Below are 27131 nucleotides of genomic sequence, written 5' to 3'. Positions count from 1 at the left end.
AGCTGGCTCTGAATGGGCAACTAAAGCGGCATCGTCTGCAAAGAGTAGTTCACGGACAAGTTTCTCTTGTGTCTTGGTGTGAGCTTGCAGGCGCCTCAGATTGAAGAGACTGCCATCCGTGCGGTACCGGATGTAAACAGCGTCTTCATTGTTGGGGTCTTTCATGGGGTCTTTTATTAATGATGAATTAAATCATCTATAAATTGAATCAATTCTATTAGAGCTAAGACATGACATCAATAATGGTGAGTGATCTGATAGAATTCTAGGTTTATATTGTACATATTCAATTCTTCCTTGTAAATGAGCTGAAATTAAAAAAAATCTATTCTAGAATAAGAATCAAACCAATAAGAATAGAATGGATAATCTCTGTGACAGATTAAAGATATGTTTTAAAGGAGAATAAATAGGGTAGGTTTTTTAGTGTAGGTCACATACAAACATTTCAAAACATATCTCGAATACTGGGGCTCTGCTCAAGCTAGAAAGTCTGGCTCCAAGAGCCTTTGAAAAAGTTTTGGGGAGTGCCCAAGAGACTTCACTAGTGGATTGTTGTTTTGAAAAGCAACAGACGAAAGAACTTGGAGGAGTAGGTTTGGAGCTGCATGCTGTCTTGGAGTGCTGTTTGCTGTTCTAAGAGGGTCATGTGGGTTTTTGCAACCAGGGAGGGAGTCAAACAGGCTTTTCTCTGAGAGAGAGAGAGAGAGAGAGAGAGAGAGAGAGAGAGATCAATTCTGCAGTTTACAGTCAGCAGCAGCAGCTGGGACTGGAACAGGACAAGCTGGTAAGCTTGTGGAAAACCCCATTTTGAAGATGTGAGTGCTTAGTTCAGCCTAGTCAAAGCTCTTGTGGTTCATACAAAAGGAGAGGACTGGCTGCCTAATGTTTCACTTGAAATAAGCAAAACAAAAAGGAACTCTGTGGTGACCTGAAAGAAAGAGGTTATCATCTGGAAAACCCTGATGGGGCAAGTTTCTTCAGCAAGACACTGAAATGGCTGATTAAAAGGAATCAGTTGTGGGTGTCCAGTGAACAACAAATCTCTGAAAACTGACAAGAACCTTCCTGAGCGGTAACCATTTATTTTTCAAGCACCAAAGCCTGGTGAACTTCATAAAAGTTAAATTCTGTGCACGGTATACAAATTGCCTGCAACCAGTAAACTTGGAGGAATGATTCATTAGCAAAAAATTGTGCTTGAAATTGTCCATAAAATCTTTAGGAACTGCTGTGTATCGAAAAACAAATTTATATCCCTTCTTCCACAAAACTGACTTTGCTGGGTTTCATTTTTTTCTTCTTTTAAATATGTCATTAATTAAATCCACATAAAAGAATACTTTGTTATTCTGAATCATTAAAAGGGCTTTGTTGATCCTTGGCTTTTCAAACTGCCATTTTCAAAATCATTTCTCTATCTTCATAACGTAAACATTTAATCCAAATAGAGCATGGCAGTTGTCCTGGATATGGTTTTTTCCTAAGAGCTGTATGTGCTCTATCAAGTTCCAACCCATTGGGAAAATTCTCTGGTCCCAGAATTTCAGGCAGCCAATTTTGAGAAAATTGTACTGGATTAGAGTGTCCTCAAAGTCCTCAGGCAAACCAACAATTTTTACATTATTTCTTCTACTCTAATTTTCGAACATATCAACTTTTTCCAATAACTCCTTTCTCTGAATTTTCCATGCCATAAAATAATCTTCTATCTTATTAACTGTATATTTAGATTCTTCTACCTCCAGATGACAGTCCTGAAAGTCTTCTTCAAATTTTTGAACTTTGATTTTAATTTTATTAAGTTTTATTACACTTTGCCATATCTGTCTTCATTATAGTCACATCTTCTTTAATAGCTCCCAATTGAGTAGTAAAATCTGCTTTCACTTTTGCAAACTTTGCATCCATTTTTTCACTAATTGAATCAATTTTTTCCAAACATTTTATTAAAAACTTTGGGTCAAGAGGTTTTGGGGTAACATAATATGCACCCATTTTACCTTAAATATATTGATCTCCTTCTTCTGATTCCTCTCCCTGTGATTGTGGCATAAAACTTTTCTCTTCCACTTCTACCACCTCCTCTTCTTCTGAAGATGTAGCCAGTGGTTGAAATTGTATACGGGCTCTCTGCTTGGCCCTCGTTTGACCTGCTATCGCAGTTGAAGTTGGGTCTGCAAACTCCGACTCGATTACTTCCTTAGTGCGCATGAGCGAAGTCCTGTGCATACAAGTTGATTCTACAGTCATTTCTGTAGTTTTTTTCCCCGAGAAGGTGGCGCTGGAGTTTGGATCCTTACCCAAGGAGATTTAGTAGATCATGGCTGGAGAGGAACCAGGGTCGGAGGCTGAGTCTTCAAGGTGGGCCCAGCTTCTTCCATCACTGTAATTTCAGTTATAGCCATTTTTTTTGCACTCTGTGTTTTAGATTTTTTTGCAGACATCTAGAAGTGTTTTAAAATTATTCACTGTTTTGAAAATATTTTTTAAAAGTTGGGTATTAATCAATTCTGCCAGGAGAGGCGTTTTCCACGTCTTCTTCCTACATCATCACATCACGCCTCGGTTTCGACACATATTTCATTCCAAAGAAAAATGTGATATATGAATGGGTCAAGTTTAACAAGAGAGTACAGCAGGCTACAGAAGCAGTGGGTTCATTCATCACTGCATAGTGTGCACTGTCAGCGAACTGTGAGAATGGAGATCTGCATGACGAACCTTTGAGAGGGAGATTAGTTGTGGGTCTTAGAGATTCTTCACTGTCAGAAGATACAACTCGATAAAGGCCTCACCCTCACAAAAGCTATCACAACAGCTACAGTCAGAGGAAATAAAGCGGCAACAGACTTACTTGAGAGGAGAAATGAGTGCTAGTAAAGTAGCAATGGATGCAGTGCACACAAAGAGAGGAAAACAGCATAAATATAAAGCCAAGGAACAGACACAGGGACAACCAACATTTAAGAAAACAGTACAGAGCAGGGTAGACCACAAAGCATGCCCCAAATGTGGTAAATCACCTTTCTACTCAGCATTTCAGCCAAGAGGGCAGAATGCCATAACTGTGGTAAATGAGGACATTATGGAAAAGTCTGTAGGTCAACCAGCACAGTGAATGAGGCTGCGAAGGATGTGGATCAACTGTTTCTAGGAGACGTTGCTTCCGGCGAGGAACCATAGATGGCTGACATCAACATAGGAGACAGAAGGTAACCTTCAAAATCGACACCAGGGCCGACGTCACAGACATTCCTGAGCAGGTGTTTAAGAGAGTCATACACAGAGAGGGTAAGCTAGATAAAGCTCAGAAACCACTCTGTGGTCCTGGCGGAGTGAAACTGATGGTCCTGGGGTCAGCAACTGAAACACTCATACAGAGAGAGGAGCACCACAGAGGAAGTCTTTGTGGTGAGAGATCTACAGATAGTTCTATTGAACATACCAGCCTCAGTGAGATTCAAGCTAGTAGCCAGAGTTGATGCTGCCATAGACCACACATGTCAAACTCAGGCCCGTGGGCCAAATTTGGCCCGTGATATAATTATATTTGGCCCGCAAGATCATATCAAATATGTATTAGAGCTGGCCCGCTGGCTGCCGCGCCAATATAGCGCATGCACAGGTAATACTACAAATCCCAGAATGCTTTGCAAATGCGTTGGTGCCGGCCCGTCAGCCCGCTAATCGCCCCCACCTCCTCTCTTTACTTTCATTAGCACCTGCGACCTGTCGCCGAACTCACATGTAATAAACCCCTGACGAGAAATGGCCAAACGAAAGACAGAAAACAGGACCTTTCAAGACAGGTGGGAGGCAGACTATATGTTCATCATTTTAAAAGACAAACCAAGTTGTTATTTTTTTGACTTGTTGGCTTGTGAAAAAAAAAACATTTAAAAGGAGCTTAAAGGCTATAGAGAAATATTATTTATTGAATATTTTATTTCTCATTTGTTAATGCTTCTTCTGGAAAGAGTTTAACCAAAACTATTATTAAACATTTATTTTAATAAGAAAAAGTTTAACATTCCATATGTTGAAAGAAGAGAAAACATGCAGATGTTGTTGAAAATTTTCAATAAATATTTAGTTTGGCCCACGACTTAGTCCAAGTTTTTAATTTTGGCCCTCTGTGAATTTGAGTTTGACACCCCTGCCATAGTCCAAGAGACAGTCAGAAATACACATCCTAAACTCTGTGAGGGACTTGGGCTGGTTCAGAAGCCTTATGTCATTATACTCAAAGCTGACGCTAAGCTATTTTCTCTTCAAGTGCCACGACAGATCCCATTGTCACTCATGGGCAAAGTGAAGAAAGAGCTAGAGAGAATGGAAAATCTAGGGGTAATCAGCTGTGTGGAGGAACCAACAGATTGGTGTTGTGGCATGGGTGGTAGCCCCGATAAAGAGCAAAGAGGATGTCTGCATTTGTGTGGATTTGACACCCTTAAGTGGGTCAGTGTGCCGTGAAAAGTTTATCTTCCCGTCTGGACCAAACCTTAGGCATTCTCACAGGTGCACAGTATTTCACTAAGCTGGATCCAAACAGGGGATTTTGTCAGATTCCCTTGTCTAAAGAATCAGCTCTATACCACCTTTATCATGCCATTCAGCCTGCCTTTTGGTATCTCCTCTGCCCCAGAACACTTCCAGAATAGGATGGTAACTGAGGTTACCACAGATCTGGAAGGGGTTGTTTTGACAATATCCTCATCTGGGGTCCGCGAAAGACCAATAAGGTGCGAGGGTCCATGTTGTCCTGGAGTGAGCAAAAAAAAAAGAAGGGCTCACTCTCAACATGTCCAAATGTGCGTTTAGGAAAAGAGAGGTTAAGTTTCTTGGATACATCATCTCAGCTGACAGCATGAGGCCAGACCCAGATAAAACAAGAGCAGTACAGGACATGAAAGAGCCAACAAACATAAGTGAGCTCAGGAGCTTCTTGGTATCAGTTAGGGAAGTTCATACCAAATCTGGGTGAAAAGAAAAAAACACTGAGAGACCTGCTGTCCAAAAAGAACCAGTGGTGCTGGAGTCATGAGCAACAGAGGACATTTTGCAGCCTCAAGCATGAACTCTCATCTGCACTGGTCCTTTAGCTGTATGACCCTAACAAGCAACTGGTCCTTCAGCTGATGCTTCATCTTCTGGGCTAGGAGCAGTGATGCTACAAAAGGATGGAGACATTTGATTCTTACAGAATCTTACATCTGACAGACACAGAGCTGTGATATACTCAACTGGGCAAAAGGATGCTAATACTGACCTGGGCCTGTGAGAGATATAGTGATTTCATCCTTGAACTATATTTCGAGCTGGAAATGGTCCTCTCGTGGATCTACTAGGTGGGCAGGCTTTGGACTCACTACCACCTCGGATACAAAGGTTCAGGATGTGCTTGATGAGGTACTCTTACACATCACACACACACACCTGGAAAAAGCCTCACGACAGCTGACACACTCTCTCACTCCCCACTCAAAGAGGGTGCTACACATGCTGACAGTGACCTCATGGAAGATATTAATATCTACATTGAGTCTGTGATGGACAATCTCCCAGCAAGTGACCGATACCTGATTGAGCTTCGCGACCAGCTGTGTGCTGAGTGTTTGCACACAAGTCATGAGATCCTGTGTTGAGGGTTGACCAGACAGGAACCAGTTACGGGGACTAGTCAAACATTACTGGTTTGAGAGGGCAGTTCTAAGCATGCATGATAGACATCTGCATGGCACAAGGTTAGTTATTCCTGCTAACATGAGAAATTATATTCTTGAGACAATGCACGAGAGTCACAAGGGGGTAGTAAAGTTCAGGAAACGTGCCAGTCAGACAGTGTGGTGGCCTGGACTAAGCAGTCAGATAAGTGAGCTTGCCCTTAAATGCAGAGAATGCATTAAGGAAAGAGCAAATTCAAAAGAATCTCTGGTGCCAATCAAATTCCAGACAGGCCCTGGCAAAAACTTGGTGCAGATCTATTCACTCTCAGAGACAGTACCTATTTGCTAGAGGTGAACCCTTTCTCTAGTATATAGAAATAGTGCAGTTCAGGCCAGCAAGATCCACAGATATAATTGTTCACCTGAAATCTATGTTCGCATGACATGGCATCCCAGAAACATTCATAAGTGACAATGGGCCACAATTCTCTGGACACGAAATGAAGGACTTTGTGGTGGATTATGGCTTTGAACATGTAACCAGCAGCCCTAAATATTCCCAGAGTAATGGTGAGGCAGAATGCGTTGTTCAAACAGTTAAAAACTTGCTTAAAAATGGCAGAGATCCCAATCGTGCCTTATTGGGCTACAGAGCCATACCTCTGAGCAACAGCTACAACCCTAACCAGTTATTTATGGGATATCACCTTTGCGCCACATTGCCTACCTTTCCAGAGCGGTTGCAGCCAGCTCTCTGTATTGGAAGATTTAAACCATGTTTTTTTACTTTTGCTGCCTTTGCTTCTGCAGGGCTGAGAACTGCTTGTTTTTTAGAATCAGCAGACATAAGCTAAATTCCACCGAGGGGCCAGAGATGCTGTTATCTGATGAAAGGACATCTGTGTACCAAGAACATTTAATCTTCCTACCTGTTTTGCTCACAGACTGTCAGAGGCCTAGCCTTGACGCAAAATAAACCATTGAATTCAAAGTGATAAGCTGAAAGTTGTGTTATTCGATAGAAGCCTAGGCATGCTAGCTTGCTTGCTTATCTTTCTTTCTGTGCTGGGAATAGGTGCTTGGGTAAGCAGTTTTTGGGTAATATAAGCCATGGTCCCGCTGCTGAAGTTTGAGACTCTCCAAGAGGTGGCATCATCTCTCAGCAAGAAGAAGAACTTCTAGAGTCCAGCCAACGTCACGGTCGGGGGAGGTGGAGAAGCTGCTACTGGCGCCCCGACAACCTACTACAAGTGTGCAGTCGTTGCCTTGCTTTGGCAGTTGGGACCAGTCCAGGCATTGATAAGTATAATTGGGAAGGGCTTGCATATTGTAGTTTGATATCAGCTTTAGAATTTGTAATAAAGATTTGTATAAACTGAAGTGCTCTTGGCATGTGTGTCTATTTTCTTTCAGTATCTCAAACACTGTGACCAATCTAAAACGAACAAAGTGAGAGGTACAAGTTTACCCAGGACACTCTCCTAGACCTGCTACACCTCTGTCATAAGGAGAGGGAGAAAAGATGGATGGATGCAAAACATTTCAGTAGGAGGCAGAGAACAAGTGACCTTGCAAAGCTGTCACCTGGAGACCATGTTTGGATCTCAGATGCAAGAGCACAAGACACAGTGATATCCATGCACCACAGCCAATGGTTGTACCTGGTCAATGGACCACAAGGAACACTGAGAAGGAATTATCACCATCTCGTGTCTATACCAGAGCCATAGTCTCAGTGCAAGAATCTACAGGAGCACCTGTTGGAAGTGGACACTCCTGCAGAAGCAGGTTCAGGGACTCTGTCACCAGTAGCAAAATCCCAGAGTATGCCTGGTATCATGAGAATGAGGTCAGGAGAGAAGTTATAAAACCGCAGAGATGTAACCTGTGAGAGACTGAAAAAAAGTTCAAAGGAAATGTGTATTATGAATGTTTTTTGTGTTAATTAAAGTGATCAGAAACCACAGCTAAGGTAAAATTTGAACTTGAAGTAAGGGAGATGCAGTGTAATGTTATTAGTTTGGCATTTGACCTGTTGATGAGGTCACAGGGCAGGCTTCAGTATTGTTTTATTCTGGGTCAGAGGGGGTGATGGTGCAAAGGAGGGGCCCCACATGAAAAGTGAACTGTGGGGTTGTTTTCAGTAAAGGTTTTGAACGCTAAGCTCAAAGTATGTGAACCCAACACAACAGTAATGACAGAAGTAGGGTGCCTGGTTGAATTTTGAAATAACCCTGTCCATGGCTGAATTTAATAACTAAAGTTTTGGACTGGTTTACCTTCATAAGGTCTGTAGAATTTAGGAAGGTTAACCTCATTATTCAGATCTTCCAATTGTTTTTCCTATGTATGCCCATTCAAAAACATGATCCCATCTATATTTTTTTCATAAAGGTATGGTACTAAATGGATTCATGCCTGAATTCTTGATCAGAAAGCAATATATTGAGCAGCACTCTATAATAAAAGATGGAAACAATAACTACTAGACTACAATCTCCTGTTAGAAACTCTAACTGTGGACTCAAGTACAAATATGCAATTGTGGCTAGCAATTAGCTAGAAGTTTAACAACTTGCACTTAATGTTATTATGTGTTAAAACTATTCTTCGTGTAGTACAAATCCCAAAATCCTGCAAAGATAAAGTGTAAAATGCTCAATGTTCTTAACTCTTGATGTCACTTTTGCAGCCTGGCACCACCTCGCATTAAATATAAATGCAGTGAAATTGTCTGACGCAGTATATAACAAGATGGTATAATTGTGCAGTAGGGAAGAGTAGGAGTCTGTGCAGATGTATGTACGTCAGGGTTGCTATAGAAACTAAGTGTGTGGCCTGTAGCATGGGAGAGGAGTTTTATGTAATAACAAGACATCAGCAAATGATTTTGAATCATTGTGCCTTTTAAGGGCTTTCCGCTTTATTTTGCTCTATTACCACGCAACTACTCTCGTTATTTTGATGCTAACTAATTTAAATAATGGCTCGTAATCCTTCAATCCTGCAAGATCAATGATGTTAGGATTGATTTTTCTATCCTTGTATCTGTTGCCTTGAAATCCTTTCTTTCAGCTGATCATTTTTACTGTGAGCAATCTTTGTCATAATATTGGCAAAAGGATGTGTCTTCACTTTTCTCTTAACACATAATAAGTCACTTCAAAATTACATTAAAAACTTCTTCCATATGATGAATCTCTCAGATCTGATGTATTGATGTACATCAGACACAGCTAATGAAACAAAAATAGAATTTCTGAAAGGACTTGCCCAGTTGAGTAACATTTGTGGTAAAAGACACCAGCCAACATTTTGGGTCAGTGTCCATCTTGCTCAAGGCCCAATGAATAGCTTGTGCAATTTTACATTTTACTTTGTGACAGTGAGTTAAATTTGACTCACTGTCACAAAGAAAAATGTAAAATTCTATGAGACTTCATAAAGTAAATGAAATAATTTAATTAAAAAGAAATTTATAAAAGACTAGAGATGCAAATACAAAGAATTTGGAGTTGAATGGTGGCCCTTGCTTGCAATAATTGGAGATTCTGACAGAGATAAGGTTCAGCAAGGCCTTGAAGTGATTTAAACATATTTGGGAGCATTGGAGTTAAGGTTAATGAATGAAGTGAATAAGGTCTTAGCAGCAGTGTTTTGGATGAGCAATGATTTTTGGTCAATGGCATAATGGAGAACCATAGAAAATTTATGCCAAATATTGTCAATGCTGGCAATTTGAAATTAACAAGATGTTCTGGAAATAGTTAGTAGATTAGGCAGCATCAGTGAAGAGAAAGAGAGCTAAAGTTTGAGTAATGATTTGAATAGATAAATCAGACAACATACCTTAATAAGGAAAGACAAGTCAATGTGTTTTGTATGGAAAATCATATTTGACAAATTTAATTAAGGGGCAGAGGTTTAGAGGTAACATGAGGGGGAACTTCTTTACTCAGAGAGTGGTAGACGTGTGGAATGAGCTTCCGGGAGAAATAGTGGCGGCGGAGTCAATTGTATTATTTAAGAAAAGGTTGGACAGGTATATGGATGAGAAGAAGATGGAGGGTTATGGGTATTGTGCAGGGAGGTGGGACTAGAAAGGGGTGTTTGGTTCAGTGCGGACTAGAAGGGCCTAATGGCCTGTTTCCGTGCTCTAATTGTTATGAAAAAAAAAATAATAATAATTGAGGTTTTTTTAAAGGAGGTCATCAAGAGCTTTGATGAAGGCAGGCCAATGGACATTGTCTAAATGGAGTTCAGGAAGGCCTTTGATAAGGTCCCTCCCTTGGTTTAAGGTGAACTAGCCAATTGGATTCAAAATGAGCTTGGTGGAAAGGGTCAGAGGTTGATAGTGGAGCGTTGTTTATCTTATTGAAGGAAGGCCTGTGACCAGTGATATGCTGCAGGAATCTGTAATTAATTCACTGTTGTTTGTCACCTGTATTAAAAGTCTGGATGACAATGTGGTTAACATGATTCATAAGTTTGTGGATGACATGAAAATTGATGGTATAATGGACTGTGAGGTAGGTTATTTAATTTGCAGGAGGATCTAGATCAACTGGGGGAGTGAACCAAAGAATGGCAGATGGGATTTAACTCTGATAAATGTGAGATGATGTATTTTGGTACCTTAAACCAGGTAGGACTTGTTCAATAAATAGTCAGGCCCTGGAGAGCTTTATGGAGCAAAGAAACTTTGGGGTAAAGGCACATAGTTCCCTGAAAAATGGAGATATAGGTTGATAGGATGGAGAAGAAGGCACTTGGCACACTTGCCTTCATCAGTAAAGGTACTGAGTACAGGAGTTCATGTAATAACGATACAAAATTAGGGTGAGAACACATTTGAAGTATCATGTGTATTTATGGTTGCCATTATAGGAATAATATCATTAGATTTAGTTTATTTATATCATACATTTAAAACAACTCATGATGACCCAATTGCTGTACAGATCATAAATTACATCTCAACTTAAGCAGCTATTTAAAGTGTAGTATAAAACGGGTACTCAAGGTTCAGAATTGTACATGCAACATGGTAACCATCAACAATCACCAATGACACTGTGTATATTCAAGAGGGAAATGTTTGTGTGTATTTTGGTTAATATGGTTTATAGTGTGAAAAATAAAAAATTTAAAAAAAAAAATGCTTGCAAGTAAAAATACAACTTAAACCTGGATTTAAAAGGGTTAAAGGAAGGGGCTGATTTGATGGAGGGAGAAATGATGTTCCACAGTTTTGGGGCTGTAATTGTGAAGCCATGATCTCCCCTGAGTTTGTGATTTGAGCACGGAACAACTAAGCTCCCTAAGGCCGATCTGAGGGGTCTTGAAGTGGAGTAGGGAGTTAGGTGATCAGTAATGTAAGAGGGGGTTAGTCCATTAAGGGCTTTGTAAAAAAAAACTGGAGAACTTTAAAATCTATTCTGAGTCATACTGGCAGCCAGTGGAGGGAGGCCAGAATAGGGGTGGTGTGGTCCCTCTTCTTGGCTCCTGTCAGGAGCCTTGCTGCAGCACTCTGCACCAGTTGCAGACGGGATAAAGAAGACTGGCTAATTCACGTATATAGTTTGTCTACTCAGGAGAAAATTAGATGTAGATAACTTTCAGTGACAGGAATGATTTGAGTTTGGCGTTAGTGCGGAGCTTGAAAAGGCTGGCTTTTACTACTGCATTGACCTGTTCGCCAAACTTGAAGGTGGAATCGAATATTACATCAAGGGATCTGGTTTAATGAGGATGGATAAGTTACCAAGGATATTGGAGATAATTTTGGTGGAGTTGGAGAGAGGGGTGGGGGGGGTGGGCAAATAGGATTATCTCAGATTTGCCTTCGTTTAGCTGCAGGGGGTTTTGAGCCATCCAGCACTTTATGTCCTCCAGAGGCTGATTGAAGCTGCTTATTTTTGCTTGGTTGTTGGACTTCAGGGGGAGATAGAGTTGAGTTTCATCAGCATAGCAGTGGAAGGTGATGCTGTGTTTTTGGATGATATGACTGAGGGAAAGCATGTATAAGGAGAAGGGAATGGGGCCCAGAATAGTCCCTTGTGGGACCCTGCAGGAAAGGGCAGAAGAGGAGGATGAAAATTTGCCAATGTTGACTGAGAAAGTCCTATCACTAGATTAAGCTGGAAAGGATGCTGAAAATATTCACAAGGATGTTGGTGGGATTGGAGCGCTTGAGCTACAGGGAGAGACTTTTCTTGTTGGATGCTCACGGGAGACTTTATGAAATTATATACAATCATAAGGCAAATAGATGTTGTCTTTTCCCAGTGTATGGGGAGTCTAAAACTAGAGGCCATAGATTTAAGGGGAGTGGGGAAAAAATTTAAACGGGACCTATTTTTCACACAGTGGATGTGCAAAGAGTTGTCAGAGGAAATGGTAGAGGCAGATGGTAGAGGCAAAGTTTAAAATACATTTGGACAGATACATGGACAGGAAAGGTTCAGAGGAATATGGTTCAAATGCATGGAAATTGGGACAGTGTGGGCAGACAATATGATCACCATGGACGTTAGGTCTGATTTGTTGACCAAGGATCCACACCATCCAGGACCTGCTCTGTTCTTACTGCTGCCATCAGGAAAGGGGTGTAGGTGCTTCTAGACCTGTACCATCAGGTTCAGGAACAGTTGTTGCCCCTTCACCATCAGACTGCTAAACAATAAAGTCAGAGACTCATTTAAGGACTCTTACTTTGCACTGTATTTATTACTGAATATTCATTTTATGTATTGCACAGCCAGTTTGTTTACATTTCTCTCTTTTGTATACGTATCTGTTCTTGAGTACATTTTTTGTACAAATGATAAGGAGAAATTCTGCCTCACCCGCAGGAAAAAATATCGTAGGGTTGTATGTGATGTCATGTGTGTCCTCTGACAATAAATCTGAACTTTGAACTTCGAGTGTGCATATAATTTTCTGGTTAATTTAAGAAAGTAGCCTGAAGTTGCCAAACATGTGGATAAAAGTTTGTGAGGTGGATTGAATGATATATTAATATTACCTAAAATTTAAGTTCTTTCTGCTCGAGAAATTTTCTTTTGGTTCTCCTTTTGGGTCCATGAGTAGACATAAACGACAACAGGCCTCGCTATATGCATCTGAGTAATTTTACTTATGTCTTACAAATACTATGCGTCAACCAAATATTTTTTGTATCCTGTTTGTAATCATATGTTGAAAACATTAAAATAAATGTGTTGCTAATGTTGTTTGTTTTATTTCGATATTGAATTTCAAATGCAACAAGTCATCTATAGCAACATCATGTACACCATTTTGGTTTGTGTTCAAAAATAAAAGCAAATTACTATTTTTGAGAAAAAGTAAACTTGGATCTTAATGACAGTTACTTAATTCAAGTCTCAGAGAGGGCCTATGTTAATTTTATTGACAAAATGACCTTTAACATTGAGAGACATTTAGATGTTTGTGCTCTGTTGAAATTTGATAAATGAGAAGCAGTAGTCTTGAATTAAATAATACCTTTCTGTATTGTACCATGTACATCCTTGACATTGTTATGATGGTAATCTCACTATAAACTTCAAAGTTCCCTACACCAACGTCAAGCAGATGCAGGATATCTATTGGGTAATGTGTATGTGTTCAAAAGTTAATGGAAAATGGCATTGCTCCAATTATTGCATGGATCTTAAAATGTAATATAAATAAGAAATTTGAGAGATAACTCTTTGCATGATAATATTTTCATATAGTCTTATAACAGAGATTGCTATTGCTCTTCTAAGCTTTGAAATATTGTCCAACACATTGAAAAGTTTCTCTTAACAGGATAATTACTTATTCAGTATGGAATTGCACAATCTGGAGGGAGAGAAGTAAATGGGTAGCAATTTTTCCTTAATTAATGGACAAAATAAAAGGATAACAGCTGTTCTATGTTGTACTCCATCTTCAGAAATTCAGTTCCCTTGACTTCAATAGCACTGAATTTTAGAATCTATACAATATGTAGCTCTAGTCAATGTTTAATGCCTTTCACAGATGACTAATTTCAAAGTTAAATTCATTGGTTTTCATATGTTACTTGTTTAGCTTGTTTTTGGATCACTTTTAACTAAGGCATAGATCCGTACATCTATTTGGTAATGGGGGGATAGCTATTGTTTTTCATTTGCTTGTAAGTGAACCATAACCCAAATAACCTGAAATCTGTTGGTTCAAGTGACGTGGTTATATGTCAGCATCTATTTTACTTAAAGCCTTTGACAAGTAATGTTAAGTAGAATTCTGGATGAGTCATTTGCTGCTGGGTGTATGGCAGATGAATCATGCATTTGCATTCTAAATTATTCTTTTTTTCATTTATATTATCAAAGAGGGAAGAGCATTTTAATCTATGGTACTTGCAGTTGGTTTAATTGACACCTATGATGCAGACTCAAGAAGCCACCTGAACCACCCACTCCTGAATCACAGACGTCAGCCTTACGCAGAAAAGCATTGGCTAATGAAAGTCGTTTCTTACTTTATCTTTACAAGCAGGGGTTTTGGCTGTGAGTCTGCATCTCAGTTTTTTTTTGCTTCATTCCATTATTTCTCTACTTGAAGCATTATACAGTCAATACTGAGTGTCTGAGAATTGCATGGGAAGGTGCTTTGTGTTGAACATTTACAGTCGTAATGAAGTACATTGAAGGTATGTATGGATTATTGGTGCATTCTCATCTAAAATTTATAATAGCATCAGAAATAAGTTACTGATCTATGTAAATATTATCTGTTTATAGTAGCAGGATATTCCTTTACTTCAAAATGGCTAAAGTAAACCAAGACATGAGGCGCCACGATTAGCACAATGCTGTTACAGCGCCAGCGACCAGGGTTCAAATCTGGCGCTGTCTGTAAGGTGTTTGTACGTTCTCCCTGTATCAGCATGGGTTTCTTCTGAGTGTCCTGGTTTCCTCCCACCCTTCAAAACATATGGCAGATGTTGGTCTTTGGGAATAATTAGGCATTATGGGCTCATGGGCCGAAAGGGCCTGTTACCGTGCAATATGTCTAAAATTTAAATGTTTTGATTTAATTTTACAGATTTTACTGCTTAGAATTATATTTCCTTGATTCTTGGGTTCTTCTGGAAACTCACAACATTGTACTTAAAGGTATAAAAATAAATGAGCATTTATGGTTTTGCATTTGTACTGAAAAGTACTTGTGACCTTTTAGAAAGGTCAGGAAAATATAAAGCCATGGGTTTGGTGCGTTGGTAGAGAGAGGTTGTATCTGAGATGTGCAGATTAATTAGATTTAAGGACTGACTATTTTTAATTCCTACAAAAATCCTTTAAAGGCTAAAAAGATGGCTCCAGTGTGCAGGGTACATTTGGCTGAATTGTGCCAGATGCCATATTGATGAATGTATGCACATGAGTGCCTGAGTGAAACATGGCAGACTGCAGCCTGCAACACTGATTTGATGTCAATGCTGATATTTTTGAGCTGAATACTGGTCCTAACACATTCTGTTTAACATAGTAGAACCCAAGTTAGGTGGCAGGAAGGATCCTCATCTGCCATACATGCACATTTTAATGGTAGATTAATAATTGTTCTCTTTCTGGCACTTCATGCAATTGGAAAAGTGTATGGCACTTTCTGGAGTGGTGTGTCAAAAGTTGATGGGATTTGCCTGACTTCGGGTTTCTGCACAAAACAGCTACACCCAAAGCTGCTGTATTACTAACATTCCTCTCATTATAAAGCATGCAAAATAATCTGAGGGGACATAGAGCAGACAATAAAAAAAATAAGGGTAGTGGGAGAAAGGCATTCTATTCAATACCACATTTGTCTAGGGTGTTTTGGGAGTGAATTTCTCAACTGAGTCTGAGAGAGGAGCAATATGTGAAGCATTTGCTCTTCACCACTGATGGTGACATTAAAATGATGACAGCTTAAAACAAAGTAAGGATCACATCGCAAACCTTGAGCTGGTGATATTTGCAACATCTTGTAGTTTTATGTGGTGAAACAAGAAAGTGTGCAGATGCTGTGATTGTAGTCAGGCCTGGATTAACCATTCAGCAAAATAAGCACGGGCTTAGGGCACCAAGGGAAGAGGATACCACAGAGTTTTTTTTCCAGTGCCAGATTTACCATGGTGTAGCTGAACGAGGGTCTCACAAAAAAAAGGAAAAAAAAATGTCTATGTATAAGTTAAATTTAATATAGTTGTGGGGTCTGGCTTGGAAGAAAACAGAATTTTTAATCTATTATTTCACATTCCGCACTTATTGAGTCTAAATGTCTTGTCATTTAGACAATGGAAGGATCAAGTTGGCTTTAATCCAGCTCTGATGGTAGTTAATATGCAAAAGTGCTGGAGAAACTCAGCAGGTCCCGAATCGTCCATAGGAGGTAAAGATTTATAAATAACATTTTTGGACCTGAACCTTTTGACGAGGTAAACATTGTTTATATACCTTTGTCTCCTCTGAATGCTATAGGACCTGCTAAGTTTCTCCAGCACTTGCTGTTTTATATATTGTTTCAGGGAGGTCAGTATTTTTTTTCAAATTTAAGAGATCTTTTTTACATTTCTGTCTTGCCAGAAAGAAGAGGGTAGGAAAGGCATGCAACTTTGAGAGGAATGCAAACTTCCCCATTGTACAAGTAGCCATTACAATATCTGCTTTCAAATTACCTCCATTTTAAAATTAAAAGAGAAACCAATCCCTCAATGTGTAGTTGATGTGTGACCATTGCAATTGTATCATGTAGATTGATATTAGGTATCGGAGCTCCATGATCCAGTGCTAATGGTCACACGCTAGCTTTCATTCTGTTACAAATCCTTGCTCCAGCTGCATTCGAAAACTGGAAGATTGCTTCTCGTCTACATAACCTGACGATTCTAGACCATGTCCCTTGTTTACAGGGGCAGCATGTATATGGAAAATGTGAGGGAAGAGAAACATAGAAAACATAGAAGATAGGAGTAGGAATAGGTCATTCGACCCTTCGAGCCTGTTCCGCCATTCAACGAGATCATGGCTGATCTTAAAGTTCAGTACCCCGTCCCCACCTTCTCGCCGTAACCTTTAATACCCTTATACTGAAGAAATAGATCTAATTCCCTCTTAAATATATTTAATGAACCTGCCTCCACTGCCCTCTGTGGCAATGAATTCCACAGATTCACCACCCTTTGGGTAAAGAAATTCCTCCTCATCTCGGTCCTAAATGGTTTGCCTATTATCCTCAAACCATGGCCCCGGGTTCTGGATTTTCCCATCATTGGAAACATCCCATCTGCATCCATTCTGTCCAGTCCTGCCAGAATTTTATATGTCTCTATGAGATCCCCTCTCAATCTTCTAAACTCCAGCGAGTACAATCCCAATTTGCGCAATCTTTCCTCATAAGTCATTCCTGCCATTCCAGGTATCAGCCTGGTGAATCGCCTCTCCACTCCCTCCATCGCCTCTGCACTCCCTCCATCGCCTCTGCACTCCCTCCATCACCTCTGCACTCCCTCCATCGCCTCTGCACTCCCTCCATCGCCTCTGCACTCCCTCCATTGCAAGAACATCCTTCGTTGGATAAGGTGACCAAAAACTGCACATTGCTATGCTTCCACCCCCCAGCTTGCTCTGGATGAGTCCTGCAGTTTGTGATAGAAATGTCAGATTTCAGAATGGTTTTCTATATACCACAAAGCTTCCTGTAGACCTTGCTCACAGCTATAAGGTGGGCAGCTCAAGTAAAGGAGAAACAGTCAACGAATTGGAGAAGGAGAAAAAAATGGAAGTAACGTGAACAGACACGGTCCTGATTGTGAAGTAATCATCTACATAGGGATTCTTTACTATTCCAATTCCCTATTCACCAAAAATTTCAAATTTTCCCTCCCTGCTGATTACAGTTTTTTTTACATAATGCAGAAGTGAAAATACTCGTAAAAATGAGTTCCAGTCCAGATCTGCTTGTAAAAAAAAGATATTTACAGACAAAAGCTGAATCATTACTTTTAACATCCCCTCCTCTGTAAATCTGCCCATCCTTGTGCTGCTTTTCTCAACTGACCCAGTTCTGCAGTGTGACTAGTGAAAGGCTGTTTGCTAATTGCTTGTGGAGGAGAATGCTGATGACCTGGAGCAGGAGCGACATGGTTAGCATAGCAGATAGCACCACGTTGTTACAGGGCCAGCCATCGGGACCGGCATTCGAATCCTGCACTCTGCAATGAGTTCGTCCATTCTCCCCATGTTTCCGGGTGCTCCGGTTTCCTCCCACCCTTCAAAACGTATTGGGGTTGTGCATCAATTGGGTGGCACATGCTCGTGGGCCGAAAAGGCCTATTACTCTGCGGTATGTATGTCTAAATTTAAAATAAATAAATGAATAGATTTTAAATTTGTGTTTAGAACAAAAATTATTACAAACCCCTTTACCTCATCACAGGCAGCTAGCTCCAGGCCACAGGCTAGCTGCTGCGCAACAGCAGAGGCACTTGACAGACTAAAAGATTTGGGAGGAAGAATGGAATCTTTTTGAGTTAAGGCAACAGATTCTTGCTTCAATGAAGCATGGTCGCCCTGAATATTCAAGGAAATGTTGCTTTACCTCTGAGAGGGCATTAAAACAATGTCACCCATTGTCCTGAATGCAATGGTCTCAACTTTCACATACTTGGATGTTATGTGCCTTTGGCTCATGCCACCAACTTGGCCCAGGCTTGTTTATGATGCATCACATTTGGTTCCACAGCCATGATGAATTGGTCACCAGTTCCTCACTATAAAAATGTTGGGTGTTTGGACCAAGTTTGTTACTACAATCCTTAGTAATAAACAAGGATTTTCTGGCAGTCTTCCCAATGTGCCAAACACATCAATGTGTCTACCCACCCATCTTTCTCTGCAATCTGTCCATCTTAGTTCTCATCTGTATCATTTCAAGCAGAATCTGTGTGTGACTTCATCCTCCAGGAGGTTGTGTCCATATTATCCTCTCTCTTGTCCTAGCTACATGGCATTTGTGTGGCTCACTTTGCATATGTTCCTGAAGTGACCCTCTAATCTTCTAATCTTGTTTGTCATTTCTGGCTGGGTTGACTCTTTGCTTTGTGAGAAGGTTGTGGATTCAAGTCCCACTTTAAAGACTTGAGAACAGTACAATGAGTGTTGTTCTGTCAACAATGCTGTTTTTGAATTGGACTTTAAACCAAAGAACTCCTTTAGCTCTTAAATGGCATAAAAGGACCCATGGCATCTTTCAACAATTTAATGTTGAAGTCGGGTGAAGTATTTCTGAACTCTCTTGATCTGTTTCAAAAACACTTTTCAAATCTCCTGCAACAAATGAGCAGTTAAAGGCGATGAACCTTTTACTAGTTTTCAAATTTTTCTGCAATGAACTGTTTGCCCAAATCAGTTGATCTCTATTCTGAAGAGGTGTTAGGTTGAACACCATTCACAGACCGCAGAGCCCACCTCAGTGACAAAAGACAAAGGAGGAAAAACCCAACACCCAACCCCAACCAACCAATTTTCCCTTGCAACCGCTGCAACCGTGTCTGCCTGTCCCGCATTGGACTTGTCAGCCACAAACGAGCCTGCAGCTGATGTGGACATTACCCCTCCATAAATCTTCGTCCGCGAAGCCAAGCCAAAGAAGAAAGATATAACCATGTTAATGAATGCTAGTGCACAAATCACCAATAATCCATAGGACATAGAAATCTACAGCATAGTACAGGCCCTTTGGCCCACAGTGTTCTGCTGACCTAATATCCTGCTCCAACAGCTGCATAGAATTTTCCCACTACATAACCCTCAATTTTTCTCCATTCTATACATTAATCTAATAGTCTCTTAAAAGATCCTATTGTACCTGCTTCCTCTGTGTGTGGAAAAACCTATCTCTTACTTCCCTTCATTTCCTGTACAATCTCTTCACTATACATTGACCAGCATGTAAATATCAACTCCATAATCCTTGTGGTGCTATGCATTAAATGGCTTTAAGCAATTATTTCAACTCATGGAACAAAAATAGGAAATGCTAGAAACAGCAAATTTGATGGTATCTATGGAAAGGGAAACATAATATTTTCAGGTTGGAGACTTTCGTTCAGAACCTGAAGTACTTCCTCTTTTTCTCTTTCCACAGAAGCTTCCTAACCTGCTGAGTGTTTCCAAAATTTTCTGGGTTTTTTTTAACCAGAATTTTTAAAGAGTTTATAATGTTTCAACTCATGAACTTCTTTTGACCTCCTTGGAGGTTCCACCAAATATAACATCTCACTATGGACTAAGGTGAGATAGCTTGAGGTGAGGGCATGTGAGAGCAGATTTACAGCTGGAAGATCATTATGATGAATAGGAAACCAATGATAAAGTTTGAAATTGAATGAGCTATATTAAGATTTTTGTGCTATGTTGTTGTGGCTATGCACCAGTAAAATAAAACTCTATTTAGGACAATGGTTCTCAACCTTTTTATTTCCACTCACATACCTCATATTAGGTTATCACCATGCATTCAGTTCTCTGTGATTAGTAAGGGATTGCTTAAGGTGGTTTGTGAGGGGGAAAGGAAAAGGTTGAAAACCACTGTTTTAATCGTACCTAATTGACTCGTTATGTGCTTGGTTTCATAACTCCAAAGGAAATGGGCCAATGGCAATTTTTCTCAAGCAAAATATTTCAGTAACAATTAGGTCTAGAGCAATGTTTCTCAACCTTCCCTTCCCACTCACATCCCACCTTAAGCAATCCCTCACTAATCACAGAGCATTGATGGCATAGGGATTACTTAAAGTGGTATGTCAGTGGAAATAAAAAAAGTTGAGAATCACTGATTTAGGATGACCTTGCTTCATTTACTTATTTTTCAGAATGTAGGTGTTTGTAATTGCCTTGGATAAGATAGTGATGAATTGCTGTCCTGAACCACAGTCCTCTTGGTGAAAGAAGTTTCAAAAGCTGTTCGATGGGAAGATCTAGGATTTATTTCCAGCAGCGATGATGGAAAGTCAATATATTCAAGACAGGATGGTGCGAGACTTCAATGGATTGGTAGATGTCTAGAGCTTGGAAGGTGTTTTTGGAGGAGATGAGTAACTGCAGCCCCTTAAATTCTCACACCACCAGTTTCAGGAACATCGGTTACCCCTCCACTATCAGATTCCTCAACAACAAATTCCTCAATTTGGGCCTCATTTAGGACTTTTGTGTACTTTATTGTTTTTTGAAATTCTCTCTGTATTGCACAGTCAGTTTGTTTCCATTCATTAACTGTTTACAATTATTTATTTGTTTACATGTATACACTGTGACCAGTTTTTTTTGCACTACTAATAAGTGGTAATTCTGCCTCACCCACAAAAAAAAGAATCTCAGGTTTGTATGTGATGCCATGTATGTACTCTGACAATAAATCTGAAATTGATGGCATATGTTATAAGTACATTGCATGAGTGGTGGAGAGAATGACTATTTAGGGAGGTGGCTGGAGTATGAAGGGAAGTCTAGTCTGTTTTGGAATAGTGTTGAGCTGTTGAAGTGGTAATGGAGCTGCACTTTTCCATGCATATGTTGAGTCTTCCATAACATTCATGGCTTCTGCATTGTCGATGGTGGAAATGGGAAGAGGGAGAAACAGCCTCTAGCTGTATTATTCCCATATTGCATAAATTTCATTACTCAATTTAATCACATAAATTTAATTTAATTTAGACCTATTGCATGGTAACAGGTCCTTTCAGCCCACAAGCCCATGCTGCCCAGTTACACCCTGGTACATTTTGAAAGGTGAGAGGAAACCAGAGCCCTGAAGGAAAGCCATGCAGACACGGGGAGAATGTACAAACTCCTTACAGACAGCGCTGGTTTTGAACCCAGTTGCTGGCATTGTAACAGAATTGTGCTAATCAATATGCCACCCTTGCTGCCGAATGCTGAAAGGAAACCAATTACAAAGGTTTGATGAGAAGATTATTAGTTAGAGTCTAACATGGAAGATTTTCACTGTGTACAATGTATTGTGAAGGTACAGACATAATCTTTTCAATTATGCTGTGAATTAAATTAAAAAAAACTTCCATTAAAGTCATAAATGCCTAATCTCTGAACAAGAAAACCACTTACTGGCCCCATATAGCATACATACATTGAATTTTATCTTCCAGAAAAAGTCAAGTTTGCTTTTGCAGCAATGAGATTTGTGTTTGTTTTTCATCCTAAAATGAATAACCTTTTTTTTAAATTAAATATTTTCTTGCTGAGCAATTAAAATTAATGCCAGAAATGCAAATGGTTTTAGGATTGATTGCATTACTCAAAACTAAATTTGTGTCCATCTCCTTTTCAAGGACTTTGATTGTTTAGTAGCCAGGAGAGGCATAGAAGTTTCCAGATTCAACACTCACTAATACTAAATTCAGCTATAGCAATATTTGCATGAGATTTAATAAGCAAAAGTCTTAAATTGGTCTCCTGCTGTTGCTTTATTGTTGAGTAAGCCCTCTTGTGAATCCATAAGGTTGAATGTTAGACAAAGATGGGATTAATTTAACTGCAATGACTTCGCTATACAAAAGACATAATTAGACTCATGGCCCAGACTCTCAGTGGTTGAAGGATAGCGTCTGCTGATCGTGTGACGTATCTTCAAGTAGCAAGGGAGATAAATAAAAATGCCAGAAGAAAAATAATTATTGAACTGAGTTTATTAGATTACTGGGCACAAATATGTCACAGCTTATGAAACACTAATTTGATGAAATTATTTTTATATTTAATTAATTACATCTTCCCTTGCATCTATTTGGTGTTGTTTGTTTTGATGTAATATATTGCAGATGAAGATATTGTTTTGTATTTATAACTAGTAAATGAAGCAGACTGGCAGCTGACAGACCATTTAATATTTGAAAATGAACAGTTTGAATCTGAAATTGATCACTTTCAATTAATATGACTCCATTGGCTTATGTTATGGTATCAATGCAATTAATAGATGGGGAAATAGACAAATAATATCAATTTACATGAAATAAAATAATAAATGCTAAATATTAAATAAACAATAACAAAAAACAGGAAACTAGGGAACTTGGCACATTTTCAGAATATTATATTAATGTATCACCTGGACCTGGGTTCTTTCATTATTTCACCTGAACAGTAGGACCATTGACAATATAGCAGGGATGCCCTGATAATATGGCTACTCACAGCTCCTGAGACCCTGATCCGATCCTGATCCCAGGTGGGCACGTCACCTAATGCTTTTGTTTTCTCCTACATCTTAATGATGTGTTGGTAGGTTAATTGGATGATATAAATTAGCCATTTTGATGGCAATTGACAAAAGAGTTCATGTTGAGATATTGAGTCTGTGAAGAGTTATGGGGATAATAAGGGAATTGGGGGGGGGATGGAATTACTCTGCTGTGAGCCTACGTAGACCTAGTGGGTCAATAGTTCTCCTTCTGTTATCATCATAAGTAAGTAAGTAAACAGTTTCTCAACACCAAGGTGGTTCAGCCTTGTCTCTTTCTCTTTATCTATACATTACTCTTCAGCAACATCAGCTGGATGGAGTTTTCTTCCATATTGTTATTGATATTCAACTCTAATTCTTTACCACTTCCTTTTTCACTCAACTACCTCGGTGCTATCCCTTCGCCCGAACTGAATAGAAGGTCAGATATGCATCTGATTACCAATTCACTTTTAACTCTTTTCTGTAGATTTATCCAATTTCATGCCTTTCCTTCTATTTCTTTAAAAGTAGCTTTGGAACATCTCCTCAAACTAACTTTCAGCCATTAATCCCAATCACTTTTTTCTTGTCTTGCAATCCATTTTCGTGTGTTCACTTGTGACATGCCAGACAACTTCTCCATTAAACATATTATTAAATCACCTTGACATCAATGAAACATACTAAGCATAGATTATGTGATCCTTATACTTAAATAGGGTTGGACAAAAAGATACATCATCTATGATTCTAAAGTATACATAATATATTGTAAAAATAGGTTTGCTTTCAACTGAGTTCTCTTGAAACCTATAGAATTAAACTTTAAAGAATTATACATTAGCAAAACTGAAGGAAAAAATACCCCTAAGAGACTCCTTTAAATTACCTTGTGATCTCTCAAATCCAAACACTGATAAAAGATCAGAAGCAAGACCACCCTACCCAACCCAGTAAACTGTTATAAATGGACAGAATATGAGAAGTAACCATGAAGTAGAATTGTGACAGTAAAAATTATATAATAGTGAAAGAACAAACAATAAATTATTCATAATAAATAAGTGAGAAACAATAAATTAATTATAAATATTTTCTGAGTACAGTTCATTTCTAAGTTGCTACTGATTGTGAGAGATGTCTATTCTTGATTTCTACTTTGACTTGTATTGGCACCCATATTACTTACTGTTCCAGGTTTGTCCTGTGCACAAGCTATTGAATGACTTTGACATAGTTATTTTTTCTTATAGTGAATGGAGCCCCTGGCAGCCAACTCTCCACTCCACGCTCCACCAAGACACCAAGCCCATCGCCAACGAGCCCAGGCAGCCTACGCAAGCAGAAGGTGAGATAGTTTAGTCCAGTTACCTATGTAGTGATTTGGTCTAAGAAATTAATAATAGAGGTAGCAATACTAAAGAAATCTGCCAGATATTTCAAAATGAATCATTAACTGGAAGTGATATATTAAATTAATATTAAAAAACACACAGACCTTTGTATCAAATGAATCAAAATCGTTCAGTAGCGGAGAAAACAACCACAAAAAGTCTGACTCAGCCACAAGTATGACCAATCAAATTGCTTGTGGTGAAATGAAAGCCACATATTCTTTAGATACCAGTTTCTCAGAGTATTGGTTATAGTTATGTTCTTCTTGATTATTTTCCACTTTACAGTGTCTAAAACATTTACATCTGAATTGAGGAGAATCAAAGAAATGCAAAAAATTAGAATGAGCTATTGGAAGCTCAGCTTTACAGTTATAGCACACAATTCAGTCCAGACATAGATTTTTTTGCATGTATCTTATTTTAATCACATGGATATAAAACAATATTTCTGATTTTTGTTTTCTTGAAATGTTTTGCGTGGAACTATTTTATAATTTGGTTCTGAAAAATCTCTTCTGTGCTTGTGATAATCTCAAGGTAAATCTCTGATAAACAAAGACACAGAGTACTATTTTTCCAGCATTAATGTTGAAGTGCATACTTACAAATAGTTTAGAGATTCAAGACACTGCAAATATTGACTGGAGCGAGAAAAAGAAAGTGCTGGGATAACTCAGCAGGAGAATTTTATTTAAATTTGAATGACAGTGAGCATAGTAGAAGGCCCTTCCAGGCACAAAACCCATGCCACCCAATTATACCCAATTTACCCACCAATCTCATACATTGGGAGGGAACCAGTGTACCCAGAGAAAACCCACATAGACCACAGGAAGAATATACAGACAGCATTGGACGAACTTGGGTCTTTGGCGCTGTAATCGCGTTGCGTTAACCACTCTGCCAATTATACTACCTGAGGAGGTGAAGGGATGGTCAAAGAAAAGCTTTTGACAGTATCAATTCAATTAAACATTACTCACTTGCTAATTCTAGCCATTGAATTGTCACAGATATCACGATATGGAAAAAAAGCTTTGTTTTTCATACTATCAAGGCAAGTCAACCAATACTTAAGTACAGTAAATAGTGTGATAATGAACTAAAAGTACAGGATCTAATGTTATAATAAGTCAAAAAGTGCAAGGTACAGAGTTACTAATACAAAGCACAATGTCAAGAAATGTACCATTAAATAGGGCAGTGACATTATCTTTTACCATTGAGAGGTCTATTCAAAAATCCGATAACAGCAGGAAAGAAGCTGACCTTGAATTTGGAGGTTAGCATTTTCAGGCTCAAATGAAAATGGGAGATGTGAGTGTGACCAGGGTAGAATGGGTCCTTTAATATATTGGCAGTTTTCCTGAGGCAATGGGGTAGAGGAAAGGGTGGGAAGGTACAGATGGGAATTGATACAGAGGTTGGTTTACATGATAGCCTGAGCTGTGTTAACAACTCTGTAGTTTCTTGCACTCTTGGGCAGAGCAGGCCCTGTACCAAGCTGTGATGTATCTGGATAGGATGCTTTTTATGGTGCATCCATAAAAATTGGTAAGAGACATTGAGGCAAAAAAGGTGTACATATAGAGCACATGCCATTAAATACTACTTAGATTAGGAATGTTATTTATTTCAAGGTGCATTTGGAAACTCATCCAGAAACATGGAGAACTGGAATTGGAGGTATCCAACTGCCCAGCATCATGCAGACCATTAGATTTTATACCAGCTTTCTTCATTGATACGTTCAACTTCTGTGAACTGTAGTACCCAATCTGAAGAATCCTGAGCTTCTAGTTAATGGAAAGTACATTTTCAATCTACACAATACAACTGGAAAAGTAATTTAAAGGATTCTATACAATATTACATGACAATCACAGTGTCTGCAAACTTTCCTGTTTAACTGTACAATATTGTACTTCATTTCATCTCACTGGAACTCTTCCTCCCCCTCTCCAGAAATGATTCATGTTCTGTGGGAGACTCATTCCAGGGAGATAATGGTGCAAAATGTCAGAGGTTTGTTAAGTAATAGTATCTCATCTATTGACTTTTATGCTTTAAAGTTTTTAATTATTTTTCTTTAATTTCTTGCTGGAGCCAGAATACAAAAAATGAATTAAAGAGTCATTCTTTTAATTAAGTAATGACCACATAACCTAGAAATAAGAATTAAATAGTGGTGGAACCATGGGAAATAATAAATGACAATGAAGTTGTAGAGTGTCATCAAAGGTAGACCAATTCACTAGTCCCTTTACTGAGTGTGGTCTATGTGGTTTATTATTAAATGGTGAGAGTGCTGGGTTAATAATATATATGGTGTTGGGAAGTGGCTACAAGTATGCGATGTAGATCTGTCAAGAAGAAAGTCTACCACCAACTAGTGCTGAAGATTGCAAGGCTTGAAAAAAAATTATGGCTTCCTTTCTTCTTGGGTTAATTATAGGATCATAGTTAGATTCGTTAATAGGAAACATTATTACTGGTACAAATACCTTACAGAATATGAATAAAATTTAAGATCAGGGATATTTTTAAATTTAATAACCCATTCATTCCTGTTACTTCAGATAAGTCTTTACATTTATATTTTTCTGATATGGGACTTTGAAGAAGAACAGGAGGGTTTAAAAAGCAATAGGAAAGGTAGGAATTCATTAATTTCTTCCATTGGTTAATTAGCTGAAGACTATTAAAAGGAAAGGAGCTTAAGATGAGCGACCGCTGTGGGGGTGGCCAGTGTAAGAGTGGGACTTTGGCTCTTGAGGCTTTGGTGAGTGGAGGCTGAGGTGGC

At 39.0% G+C, this 27131-nt stretch overlaps 1 protein-coding gene across 1 annotated transcript in view; it reads left to right on the top strand.

Annotated features, from left to right (window-relative positions):
- dclk1a (doublecortin-like kinase 1a) overlaps nucleotides 1–27131 on the top strand; it is a 266264-nt gene that overhangs the window by 143211 nt on the left and 95922 nt on the right. The window contains exon 5 of the mRNA XM_069891679.1: nucleotides 24185–24279. Within this exon, the coding sequence (XP_069747780.1) occupies nucleotides 24185–24279 (95 nt within the window). The remainder of the gene's footprint in view (nucleotides 1–24184; nucleotides 24280–27131) is intronic.

The sequence above is a fragment of the Narcine bancroftii genome, chromosome 7 (assembly GCF_036971445.1).
Source record: "Narcine bancroftii isolate sNarBan1 chromosome 7, sNarBan1.hap1, whole genome shotgun sequence".
NCBI lineage: Eukaryota > Metazoa > Chordata > Chondrichthyes > Torpediniformes > Narcinidae > Narcine > Narcine bancroftii.
The sequence above is the reverse complement of the archived record's forward strand: the minus strand, read 5'-3'. Positions and strand labels throughout refer to the sequence as shown.